The sequence below is a fragment of the Cariama cristata genome, unplaced genomic scaffold, assembly GCF_000690535.1.
Source record: "Cariama cristata isolate BGI_N322 unplaced genomic scaffold, ASM69053v1 scaffold12740, whole genome shotgun sequence".
In the NCBI taxonomy this organism is placed as follows: Eukaryota; Metazoa; Chordata; class Aves; order Cariamiformes; family Cariamidae; genus Cariama; species Cariama cristata.
Genome location: NW_009594154.1, coordinates 39,758 through 53,357, shown reverse-complemented (window position 1 = coordinate 53,357; position 13,600 = coordinate 39,758). Strand labels below are relative to the sequence as shown.

General features: G+C 39.3%; 1 protein-coding gene across 1 annotated transcript; it reads left to right on the top strand.

Annotated features, from left to right (window-relative positions):
- The first annotated feature begins 2,467 nt into the window (after positions 1-2,467).
- On the top strand, positions 2,468-13,052 carry LOC104154838 (acyl-coenzyme A synthetase ACSM3, mitochondrial-like). Its single transcript, XM_009696946.1, has 13 exons — positions 2,468-2,626; positions 2,873-3,083; positions 4,380-4,587; positions 5,450-5,593; positions 6,452-6,608; positions 7,485-7,564; positions 8,542-8,665; positions 9,439-9,519; positions 9,670-9,771; positions 11,254-11,381; positions 11,490-11,589; positions 12,207-12,326; positions 12,966-13,052. Exons 1-13 carry the CDS (start codon positions 2,468-2,470, stop codon positions 13,050-13,052), a joined length of 1,701 nt encoding a protein of 566 aa, XP_009695248.1.
- Positions 13,053-13,600: the final 548 nt, after the last annotated feature.

Here is a 13,600-nt window from a genome sequence, read left to right as displayed (position 1 = left end):
CCAAAGGTGTGTAGCCTCTCTAGAGGGGACTAGGTATTCTGGTGGTTGTTTTGTTGGCACAGACAAGGACAGAGCTGACTTGAGGGCAGGTGAATCCAAACTAGTAGAACCAAACTGATAGCTGAAGAAATTGCGTTCAATAATGACTCTTCCTTCCTCTTGAGGAGCGGTAAGTGCTGCTTTGCTCCTTCATGCTCTTAAGACTAAAGGATGAAAAATCTGGTATCAGGAGGGCGCTGCTAAAAGAAGGAACGTTCATAATGATGGTTGATGTGGTAGCCTCTTATTTTTTGAGGGTGAAGGATCTTGGGTGGCATATTGCTTCGATTTAGGTTGTTTTCATGCCTGGTGTGAGTGGGGCTGGGTTGCAAGTGAACTCTTTCCTATCAATCTCAAAGGTTTGGGTTGTAATGCACCTTGAGATGTGTTCTATTAGCACTCGTACAGGGTATCTAATGAAGTCAGAGGGAGCTGTGTATTCAGGCTGCTTGCAAGATAAGATCACACATAAATACAGATGCAGCAATCAGGTACTAAAGTAAAAAAAAAAAGCAGAAAGATTGTCTCCTGTTTGACTTCATGGTCTTTTTCTCTTCGTAACAGGCTCTTTTCCAAAGGTGTCTTTCAAGTAACATCCTAGGAGGGTTAAAAAGCATCTTTCAGAACTACAGGGGAAAACTAACAATGCCTGTTTGATCTGAACAGGCCATGTTGTAAGCTGAGAACACAGCCTAAGGCTCTCAGAGCACAGGTAGGATGACAAAACCATTTGCTTAGAGAGAGCTTGTTTTCCCCTGGCTGCCAGTGAAACAAATTGCAGTGAACTCAAATCCCTTCTGGAAACCTCCTACTAGGAAATAGGCACCATTTTGGAAAGGGCTTTTAACCTTTGTATCCTGGAAGGAAACTGCAGTAAGAGGAGGATCATACAGCAGTCAGTCCTGCCAGGACAGATTTGCAATGAGGAGAGGAGTGAAATTTAGTGGAACGGAATAGAAAATTGAAACTGGTGGAGTAAAATGTTTTCTTTTAGGCACACAGCAGATTAGGTCACGTTTCTGCACATTTCTTCTGGTGCTAGCTAGTTCTGGCTCTTCATTTTGTGCTTTACAGTTTGAGAGCTATGGAAAATCTGCCTTCTGCAGAAGTCATAGGCTAGTCAGCAGGGAACATTGGATGCAAGGAAACATTGGATGCAGGTTAAATAAAATTCTTGGACCTTCTGCTTTGTTACTACTCGCATCCTGGAAATTGTTGTGTCATCCAGAACCATTGACATATACCTCACATGTGCACACCTTCTGTTTGTATTTCTGTTTTGCCTCAAACACAGTGATTTTTGGAGTGATGTCAGTTACTGTTATTTATTGGCATTGAACACTTTAAGCTGTCACTACAGCTACACTTGCAATGCATAATGCAAAGGTGAAAGTAACTGTGTAGTATCCCTGTGACATAAGTATGCACTGTTGGCTATTAAATGAGAAGGACATGGCACAGAAAGATCCCTTAGATTTAATGTGGTTGGTGGATTCCTAAGGACTTGATTACACTCAAAACAAGTTTATCAGAAGATTCTGCATCTATGGGTAAAGATTCAGTTTTCTTGACTTCCGAGGCTGGGCTTTAAATAACAGCAGTATCAGCCATTCTGTCTCTTCCACATGTACCTATATGTTGTGTAGGAAAGACCAGGAGAAACTGGAAGTGCTGGAATTTTCTTTGCAAGTTTGTTTTACGATATGTATATTTTTCAAAGTTGCACACTTCAGCTGGAGTACAAAGCAAATGGAAGTCTTTGGAATTTCACCTTCACTTGTCTACTGTTTATTTTGTGTTTATTCCATGTCGCCAATGAAAATAGAACTCACAAGGAAATAAATCAGAGATTCATCAGTTTTATTGGTGCCTAAGTTCAGGGTGAATTGCCATCTAGTGTATATTTAAGACATAGCATAATTACAAAGACCGTTTTAAATCAAGGTGATAAACGTGTCCTCAAAAGACTTTCTAACTAGTAGCATTTTATTTCTGTAAGCAGGCAAAGTAAAAATATAAAATTTACGAGAATCAAGAGATAGATATTTAGAAAAGGACTGGCAAGTGAAAGTTTAGAGATGAGATATGAGATTCATTCATCCCCTGACAAAGTAGAGGACAAAGATTATAATGAAAAAACAGTGCACAATCTCTTTGCCAGCAAAGGAGGAATGCTTTATTTTAAGAATCACATAAAATAATGGGGGAAAAGAGGAGGTGTGCAAACCACCTGTTTATTCAGGCTGGTTTGCATTAATTTATCCAACATCACAAACTAGACAGTGTTCAATACCTGGCTGTTTTTAAACATTTTTTTTTTTCATTTCAGATGACTCATTCCTGTAGGTGTGCATCTGATTTTTTTCCCCACTATCTGATAAAACATCATTTATCATTTGTTAAATCATGGATTCCTCAGTGTTTGCGAATGCTCAGGTCACCTTGCAGATTATTCCATGGATGCAACAGACTTCTTACATCTCAGATTATTTCATATTATGACTCTATAAACCAGTGTGAAAAGGAACTGCCAGAATATTTCAACTTTGCAAGTGATGTCTTAGATGAGTGGTCACGACTGGAAAAGGTATTATTTTTCTTTTACTTCATAGACATTGGAACAAATCTCAGATAATACAAATTAATTTTCCTGATGGATACTGGATAGTGTTAGCTGCAGAGTAGAACACACTGTTTTATTTTCTTTGTAAGAAAGTAGCACTTTAAGAGACTAGTTGCCAGGGATGATTTTCTCAGTCTGGAGTTATTTTTGATCAAAATGAAACCTTTTAAGGTTTGTCTTCATATTTTAATATCTCCTGTTGCATTCTAGGATGGAAGACGACCAGCAAATCCAGCTTTTTGGTGGGTAAATGATGAGGGAGAGGAGGTGAAGTGGAGCTTTGAAGAGCTGGGATTTCTGTCTAGAAAAGCAGCTAATATACTTTCTGAGGCATGTGGTTTGCAGAGAGGAGACAGAGTTATAGCAGTTCTGCCTCGTGTTCCTGAATGGTGGCTACTGAATGTAGCCTGTATGCGAACAGGTGAGTGACCGTACTGATCTCTTGGATGCAGAAAGAAAATAAATAGAAGATATGACAAATATGCTAAATTAATTTGAAAAAAATGTATGCAGGAATATGCTGCTGTGCCCTGTACAATTCAGCTTTCGCACAGAAGGAGAATTGGCAGCACCCACACAGGAACCAAAGCGACATTGTACTAGGTGCTGAACAGACATGGTCCCGTTAAATGGCATCCTCAGTTGAAGCCAATGAAAGTTGAGTGGTTACAATCTAAGGCCAGATTTGACCAGATACATTATCAGTGTGGACAGTTTTAATGCAGTAAGTTATATGACTAAACTGGTTAATAATTCAATACAATGTTTCTTTGTTCTGCTGTTACAGTTTTGCAAATTCTTAGGAAGAATTTGACCCATTCCATTTTTAGACTCCTAAACATCCATGATAGAACAATTCAGCATCAGCAGGGACATGATCAAGTATTTTTGTTCTACTTTTAACCTCTGCGATTCTTGCAGGTTGTAAGTGGGGTTAAGACTCAGGGAATCCAAGTCATATTTTCTGGACTATGATGTGGGAGTATTATTCAGTATCTCAGTGCCTTGGTTTCCCAATTGTAAAATTTGGTAGACACCTCTGAAGGTGCAAGAAGACTGAAATCAGTCTGTAGGTCAAGTCTATTGAAATCTTTGGGAAAAGGAGGTATAGAAATGTACTAAATTGATTTCCCCCCCCAACCCCAAAAAATGTGATTTCAGTCACGTTGTACTCAGTATCCAAACTTAGGTTTGTTCACATTACAAAATTAATCCAAGCTTGAGGGATTTGTTGACTGAGCATTGTATGTAAGCTACCTGGCCTCAGTCTATTTATCCCATATTAGAGGTATTAATTCCTTATTGAAATTAATAATGGCTTTATTCCAGATGTAACTATAATCCAAATGCTGGCCTTATTAATATAGTTAAGGGGATGATAACATTTCCTTCCTGAGTTACGAATCATGAAGGAGGTGCTCAAAAACACTCCAAATCTAGATCTTACTCTTGATCTAGATACCTTTAATATGGATGACACAAAACTCAACATCAGTGTTGCAGGTTTTGGAGGTCTTTGAACTAGATGATCCCAGGTCATTCCTAGGCCACAAATTCACCCAAGCTCTACCTTCAAATGTGAGTTATACTTGACTCCTGTTTCTCAAAGAGTAAGTTTTTGGCAAGTAGCTCAGCTTTTCTTTAGCTGGGGTCGTGTCCTCTCAACATAATAAAGAGAAATGGTCAATTTTCTAAATTGCTTGTTGCTTTTTTCCAGGAATTGTCTTTATTCCAGGAACATCCCAATTAACAGCCAAAGACATCTTATACCGACTCAAGGCTTCGAAGGCCAAGTGCATCATTACCAATGATGCACTGGCACCTGCAGTGGAATCTATCATGCCTGACTGCCAGTTTCTGAAAAGCAAACTAATTGTAGCCAAAGGGAGCAGAGATGGGTGGCTGAACCTCAAAGAACTCTTTGCGTGAGTATCAAGCTGTTTTACTATCATCCCTGTGAGGTGAAGGAAGCTGGATCAGTCAGGTGACATTGCTGATTTTTGGGATTAATTTCCAAAATACAAATGAGTTACATTTTTGTGTCCCTCTGCCAACTCACTGTAATCACTGCATTAAGTACAAATGCCTCCAGCACACTTTTTGGGAGCTTTATTCAGGTCTTTCAGCTTCTCCTTACTCAGCAGCTTACCAGCTTTTAAAAGCTCTCTGCTTCTACTGTGATCACAAGGTAAGCACACAGTACTAATCTTCCAGTTGTTTTGTGCTTGTCTTCTAGAGCCCAGCCTAATGCCTCTTGAATTCAATAAGAAGATACCTATTACTAGCTCTCAGTGCTCAGCTAACATGGCATCAGTTATTTCTTCCCTTGACTACCTTGGTAGCCCACACGGTCTGAATTGTTCATCAGTCTCTTGAACATAAATGCTATAATATGTGTCTAAGACCACTTTACCTGGCATAATAGCCTGAATATGGCCTCCATTGACTTCAGATTGGGAGACTGTATGTGTTGAGGCAGAAGTTGTTTTTGCATCCACCTGCTCTTCTGTAACAAGAACCTTGAGTGGCCTTGCAAAATAGCTGTAGACAAAGTCACAGGAATATGCTGTAGGTGCTGGCATCTTGAAAGTTATGGCATACACAGCACGCTTATGACGAGCAAAACATGCTCTCTCACTCTTACCTGTGGCATCTAATGCAAGTATTTATTTAGTGAGATCATATAGTTTGGGGTAATTTTCCTGTTTATCTGCTAAACCTCAAAAAATACTGCTTCCTTTGTGAAAAACTACATGTAGGAATTGTCATATACTATTTCTTCTGAAGGGTGACATCTGCTGACCATAAATGTGTCAAGACAAGGAGCCAAGACCCAATGCTGATCTATTTTACTAGTGGAAGTACAGGCTCTCCAAAAATGGTGGTGCAGTCCCACAGCAGTTATGGCGTCGGATTTGCGACCAGTGGCAGGTATACCTTGCAGTTGCTCCCAGCATCCTAAGTGACATGATCACAATTGAAAATGTGCCTGTAAAAACTCCAGTAAATGTACGGATTTCATGAGTGTAGGATCTTGCTTCTTCCTTACCTTTCCCCTCTCACAGTGAAGCCCTCATTATTAAAAACTTCTTGAAGACTGAGTTGCGATCATCAGATAGTGTTCTGTCACTCAGAGGGCTGACTGTGGAGTAGCAAAAATGATAGTGTCCTTATAGCAAAATCAGATAAAAGCAAGTGCTTTAGTATTATGTAGACCTTTCTTGAGAACCAAAGCAATCTTGGACCGTAGCATTATGCTTTAAAAGTTACAGTTCGTTTTGAATCTGTAGCTTGGTACTGATTTGCTTTCCCTGCACATATTTCATTTATGCTCCCCAAGGAGTAAGAAATTTCATGAAAATCAAAGGATACATTTTACAAGGCATTCTGAGTTGGAAGTTGGTGGTATAGAGCCCATAGAAGTAATTTGGTTAGTTTCCTAGAGAAATGCGATTTAGATGATGTCTCTAATTCACAAGGTGGGGAAAGCCTACTCCAAATGATCTGTTTGGTTTTTGATCTAAGTTCAGATTCTGCACCTCAAGCGAAGGACATTTTGCAGTGTTCAGGAGAAAAGCAAATACTGGAAATGTTGAACGGGAGGGAATGAAGGGAAATAAAAGAATGTTTAACATCCTTCAACTCTTACAAACTTTCTAAAGATCCCAGCTTGATGACACTGCATCTTCTAATGGAAGCCTTCTGCCCTTTCCTTTAGTTATACTATGACCTATGCCTGAATTTCTCGCACTCCATGAAGCATTTTCTTCATCTCTGCTTTATCATCAGGTACTGGATGAACTTGACTCCTTCAGATATAATGTGGAATACCTCTGATACTGGCTGGGTAAAATCAGCTTGGAGCAGTGTTTTTGCACCATGGATCTGTGGATCATGTGTCTTTATACACAATATGCCACAGTTTAAACCAGCAGTTATTGCAGAGGTAAGCATAACATCTTATGCTGTGAGTTTTATTTCCATCTTGCATAAATGAAGCAAACAAGGAGGGCTCCAGTGCATGGGTCCCCACTGCTCTGTAGTAGCAGGAATAGTATTTCCCACATCCCAAGCAATAATCCTTCCCCTTGATGCCCAGAGGAACAAGTGTTGTCCCTCCTGGTTAGGCCATGTGACATGGCCATAGTGTAGAGGAGGTATGGTGAAAGATGCAGGATAAAAAAACTCAGGATCACTGCTGTCTTGTCCCATATTTAGCCTAAAGTTCACTTCTGGTATGGACTTCCAGCTACTTTAGGCTCAGGGTGAGCATGGGCCAGTAATCACACTATGGCATAGACCTGAATCAGAACCCTGTTATCCTGAATTTTCAGTGAGTTGCTAGAATGCCTATTCCTCCTCTCTGCCATTTTGCAAAAACAGTCAGCTGGCCTGTTCTCCTCAACATTGGCCTTTTGTGTGGAGAGGAGACCCAGACTTTTCCAAGAATAAAATTGGAAAAGCCTTGGTCTAGTTCTCTGTTGTCACTTAGTCTTGAGCCTGGGACACAGTCGCCTTGGAAAGCAGAAAACAATCTTAATAGGAACTACTATGCTCAGTGGTCATTGATTTACATGAGTGATTTTTGTGGGACAGAAAGTACTATGTTTCCTACAGCAGTGGAACTGACTGGTACAGCCACTCTGCAGTCAGGATTCGTAGTCACTAATCCATAGTAATTTTCTGTTTGAATGTGTGTTGCATTTTTATGGTTTTCATTTTACAGACATTTGAGTACCTAAGTTGCGTTAATCTGCACATTTATAAGGTCAGACCCACCATTACATTTTCTTTTCCACAAAATAACTTTCTGTTTTTCTAGACTCTCTCAAGATATCCCATCACGACCTTTTGCACTGCTCCTACCGCTTACCGTATGCTGGTCCAACATGATTTGAGCAGGTACTGCACATCTGCCTATTGCAGGGGTAGGAGAGAGAGGCTGAGATGTAATGCTGTGACAGCTCTGCCTCTTTAGTTCCTTATGTTGCTTAATTTTTTTCAATTAAAGGAAATCTAATTAGCAAAATTTGCTCTCAGAAAAGAAAGCTATGTTCTGAAATGTGAGAATAACTAGTCACACCTTAGGCCATCCAGGCTTCAGGAGTGGGTCTTTGAACAGATGGCACAGAGGAAACAAGTGGTTTTTTTAAGTTGTCACTTCCTCTGAACTTCGGTTCACAGTTAATTTTAAGTCAAGGTTTCAAACACTGGATCAGGGAATTAATGGAGTACAGTGGAGTTGTTCCCATATACTTGAGAATGAAGCGAGCAGTTAGAGGACTTTCACATGCTGAGAGTTATTTGGCAACTGTTCCCACCAGTTTCTTACACTGTAAAATACTCACCTTACAAGAAATAGTCAGTGTGATTTGTAAGGAGTTTTCACATCTTTAGTAAGGTACTTATTCTTCTCACATAGGTTTTTCATCCTGACAAAAGTCAGCCTGGTTTAGCAGAGAGCTCAGGCTCTGTGTTCCTATTCAGCCTTCCTTTTGCTCTAGAAAATTCTCAAGTGTCTTATTTGATCTTGGATGTCAGCACGTAACTCAGCTTTCCACGAACATCTGATGTGCTTGTTCAGATTTCTCCTTTCTTGTCAGCTCTTCCAAGAAAATACCTGTGCTTAGTCTTTTTCCAGAAAAAAATACTTACTTCCAGTGACACAGAGATAAACCACATTATCCTCAGTGGTAAGATGAGCAATCTAGCAGTCCAATCCAGGACTGTGTAACAGGTTGATTATTGTCATTTCCAAAGTAGCTTGTGAAGTTTTAGGCATGCTTACTTTGCAAGTTGAGGGAGGCTCTTCAGCTAAGACCATTCAATGCTCTTTTTCCAGAGTTAAGGAAATTATTTAATTTGCTCTTCCTCTCAAGCTACACGTTCACGAATCTGAAACACTGTGTATCTGGAGGGGAACCACTCAATCCTGAAGTGATGGCAAAGTGGAAAATCCAGACAGGGCTGGATATCTATGAAGGTTATGGCCAGACTGAAACAGTACGTTTGCATTAATTCTTGCAATATACCCTTTCAAAGGTAACAATAGAAAAGGCACAATGTGTTTGGTAAATCAATGGAAAAGATAAGAATAATTTAAATGAAATTTTTTAAAAAGAGGCTATATATAATTATGATTATATGGTTCCAAAATCAATTAGCTGCATATTTTAATGTTTATAGGAAATACTATGACTACAGAGTTCAGGCCCCCACAAAAACTATGCCAGAGATTACCTCAGATCAAATAACTTGTAGAAGATCCATTCATCATCTTTACTTAAAAGGCAAAACTAGAAAAAATAATTTGCTATGGGTATCAATTTGGCCTGTCCAAGCTTTTAGTGAAAAATATTAAATCAGTTCACATCCCAGACTTCTCTGTAAAGTGAATATTAATGAAGCTATTAAGAGTCAGATATCAGGCATTGTCCCCTCTTACCCTTGTTATGGTCCCAAATTAATTGTCCCATTATTGAAATAAGATCTGTAATAATTTCACATCTGCAGTAATTTCACATGTGCTGTCTTGCAAATTCAAGTGTTTGCAGAAGAACCCACTGGCTCAGACTGAGCACAACCAACCTCATTCCACAGGGCTGACCTGAAATGCCTCTCAATCCCTCTCTGATGTGCTTGAGAACCACAGTACTTTAGTCCTGATTCAGCCCTCATCACAACAAAGTCATGAAGAGGTCTTGTGCCTAATGCAAACAATAATAAAGTCTACAAGATGTTGCACGAATTTTAAAAGAAAAAAATCTATTATGCAGGTGACAATATGTGCCAATATGAAAGGAATGAAAATTAAACCTGGCTCTTTGGGAAAAGCTGTTCCACCTTATGATGTGCAGGTATGTCGATATGTCACATCTGAGCTCAGCTGCAATTGTGGGTACAAGAGTAAGGGAACGCTGTCTGTGTCCATTCTCTGTCCTGCACTGTGCAGGACACAGTTATTTTATGGCGCTAATCAAAGCAATAATGATATGTGCTTTCTACAGATCATAGATGCCCATGGGGCTATCCTGCCTGCAGGAGAAGAAGGCAACATCGCTGTCCGAGTTCAACCAACACGACCATTCTGTCTGTTCTCTGAGTACTTGGTAAGTCTGAGTTGGTTGGCCTGTGCCTGCTGAGAAGCTCAAGAGGGACCCAGGGCAAAGTTCTGTTGACTTATTCAAGGAACAGAATTTCTTCCAGGATCTTCACAAGGTCTTACTAGGTTGCTTGAGGGCTTTGAGCCTGATCAGTACATTGTTCCGCTGTTCCAGGAACAGACTGACTGGCAGAGTATAACTTCAAGATGCAACATGAACCAGGGGGTACCTTGTTCCAGACCTGTATCTGACAGTTGGCATGGCCTTCATGTTCATGCATCACTCCTTTCCCTTCCACTCCGCTCTTGTCCTTGGTTAAGGATTAATGAAGGAAGCCCATAAAAGCTACTATAATATGTTGTAAGCTCAGGGAGGCTTTCCAGAGAGCACAAGTATCTTATTCCCTCATACCACTGTCAGAGGTACCCAGATTGATCTTCTAAATCTTGAAAAGTAAGTTACACATTCCAGCACGCACCTATCTCTGGTGTCAGAGAAACCCTTTGTGCAGTTGCCTGTCACACAGGTGATGTGCACAAGATCAAGCTACAGCACAAAAGACAAGCTACAGCACAAAACCTTCAAGTGTAGCTATGGCTTTGTGATAGTGGCATATGTAATTTAACATTACTATTTGAATGGGAATGCTCTACCCACTGAAAGCAGAACAGGCTTTAAAAAATGTGTCAGAAGAATGGCCATTTTGATTCAGGTCAAAGGTCCATATAAGCTAGTATTGCGTCTGTCATCATTCTGAGTTGTAGTACATACTTAAGCAAACACTAGAATCAGGCAAATAAAAAGATACTCTCCACTGCATTTGAACTATCATGTTGAATAAGCTTTGGGGAACCTATCTATGTGTTTAATCCTCTTCTGAACCCCCATAATATTTGGATATTTGTAGCATCCTCAAACAACAACTTGCACAAAGTAATTGCTGACTATGTGATAAAAAACTTCTTTTGGTGCAGTACTATTACCTCATTTTTTCATTATGTCTTCTGTTGTCAAGGTGTTTTTCCTGTGTAATCTAGACCTGATAAATCAGTGTAGATAATGAAGTTTTTCCTGTAGGTCACCTCATTTGTGTTTTGGTCTTGAACGTTAGGGATAAAAAGTTTCCATTGACAGGAGGTTATTGTGGCAACTCCTTGCAATGATAAATCATTTCTCTGAAGAGAGTGGGTTATGCATTTTGGTAATTTTATGTGATGGATAGGCATTTTGATAGAGCATGGCCTTTTTTCCCTAGAACATGAATTCATAGATACACAAATGCTTTTTTCCACCTCTCACGTATTTCCACCACAAAACTGCTAATTAATGTGGCTCTGGTTTTTTTAATTGAAGACATAAAATAGTATTGAACATTCTCATTTTGAGAACAACTTAAAAAATTGCCTTGATCATTTTTAGCACCACTGCAAAGTAAATGCATTTCACTAACAATCGAATACATTTTTGTAAATGTTTGATTGTTGCCAGGATAATCCAGAGAAAACTGCTGCCTCTGTCTGTGGAAATTTTTATGTCACTGGGGACAGAGGGATTATGGATGAAGAAGGCTATGTCTGGTTTGTTGGAAGAGCTGATGATATAATTAATTCTTCTGGGTAAGTCAGTTGCTTTTGGATTTGCTTATTTGCCTGTTAAAATTCAATCTGGAAAGACCAATTGAATGGCTAGCTTCCTATGGCTGTCATATCTGCATTTTCTCCTAGGTATCGTATTGGCCCATTTGAAGTTGAAAGTGCATTAATACAACACCCTGCAGTCTCAGAGTCAGCTGTTGTCAGCAGTCCTGATCCAGTTCGAGGAGAGGTAAAAAAAAAAAAAAAAGAATACAGAAAGAAGTGCACTATATTCTAAACATCAAGTTCCCTATATGTACTAGGCTTCCTTGGACTTAAATATGTAGCAGATTTTTGAAATTAAAATGGGTTAAAAAAATTTAAAACTATACCTTGACAGATCTTAGAATTTCAGAATTATTTCCCTGTTTGCAGGGTTTGATGTGGAAAAATTGTCTCTTCAGACTTATTGTGGCATCTTTTTGTCCAAGAAATAGAATTCAGATTATTTCTCTTCTTGTCACTAAGCACATGATGGCAATAATATTCAGAGTGTTTAATTTTTCTTTTTTGAGCTCCAGGATGAGATTTTCAACTGTCTTTTTTTCTGTTCTACAACTTTTTGCAAGTTTAGTAGTGTATAAAGTTAAGAAGAAAAAAAAAAGTGGGAAAATAACAAAAAATCCTGTGTTGCAGAATATGTCCTTCATAACGTTGCATTCTGTAATAAACAGCCAATGAAAAAGGATATTAAAGAAAAAACTCAAATTTTTGCATTCTGAATTTCCGTACTCAGTTTTGGCAACAAGTATATCCCATTATTCCCACTCTGGAAGTTAATTGCGTCCCTTAACTTTTCTTGCACAGGTAGTCAAAGCCTTCATTGTTTTAGCTCCTGCTTTTGTATCACATGATCCAGAAAAATTAACTCATGAGCTTCAGCAACATGTCAAGAAGGTGACTGCACCTTACAAGTATCCGAGGAAGGTAAGTACACCGCAAAAAGACAGGTCTTCTAATTGTATCAAAAATTGAACAGTTTTTGTCCTGCCTCAGCTTCTTTTCAACTGCATTCTGACAAACACTCTGGCTATACTTAAATAAAACAAAAGAAAAGTAAATTACAGAGTCTGTTGCAGCTATAGCCTTGGATTCACTGTATGTGCTAGAAAGGACCCAAAGGGAGGAAATGGAGACTTATCTTTTATCAGAGTCCAGTCTTCTTTTCGTGAAATACTAGGGTTTTCACAGCAACTCAAATGGGCAAGGCATTCAGCTCTTACCAGTTCCTCCCTTGAGCTCTGTTCAGACTCTCAGATAAAGCAAAGGGGAAATTTCTGCTGGCATCAGAGGGGTTGGAATCCATCCCTTACAACCGGGAAAGACACCAGTAACTCTCTGTCCTGACAGCTGAAGCACTTATCTCTTCAGGATTGTGGTACTTGTCCCTGCAAATACTGCCTGTGCAGTCAGCTAAGATATGTAGTAAGGAATTTCACCATCCCAGCCCCAAGCTGTGCAGCTTCCTGTCTTTTTGCCCCAGCCATAATAAAAGAGTGTCTTTCCTTGCACCTGGGAGATTGGTCAGAATGTATTTGGCTAAAAGTCAGCATTTTTGCCTTTCAGGTGGAGTTTGTTCGGGATCTACCAAAGACAGCTACTGGAAAAATCCAGAGAAGGGTTCTAAGGAATAAAGAGTGGGGAAGAGTATAACATGATCTGGAAACTGAAGAGATAAAATCTCCATCATCCGTACCAGCCATAGGACATCACACTTGGCAAATGGTCATGACCCAGAGCACTGAGAGAACATATGGAGAAACATGCTATGGAAAAAAAAAAGGAGATAACACTCAGATGGCTTGAGGATGTGTGGTATTAAAACTACTTTTGCCATCAACCTACAAATTTTCAGAAAGCAGAAGGTGCAAGTAATTAAGAATGAGGAATGGGAGAGAGAGAGAGAAGGGACAGATCTGGGAGCTAACAAAGGTTTAATTTTTTTACTGGAATTAGCATAAACAGCTTCCTTTTTTAAAAAAAATGTAACTACAGCATTTTGATAATTACAAATAAATGAGAAATTAATAAAAATAATCTTTGTCCTGTAGTGGGTATCAGCAGTGAAGTGATACTCTTTCTTCAAAAACTATTACTGTAACATTCCCAAATTATTTCTGAGTGGAAGGAGAAAGATATATTCTTTAACTGCTTCTCTTCGTCTTGGTGAATTTGTGATCTACTTAAATAGTTAAAGTGGG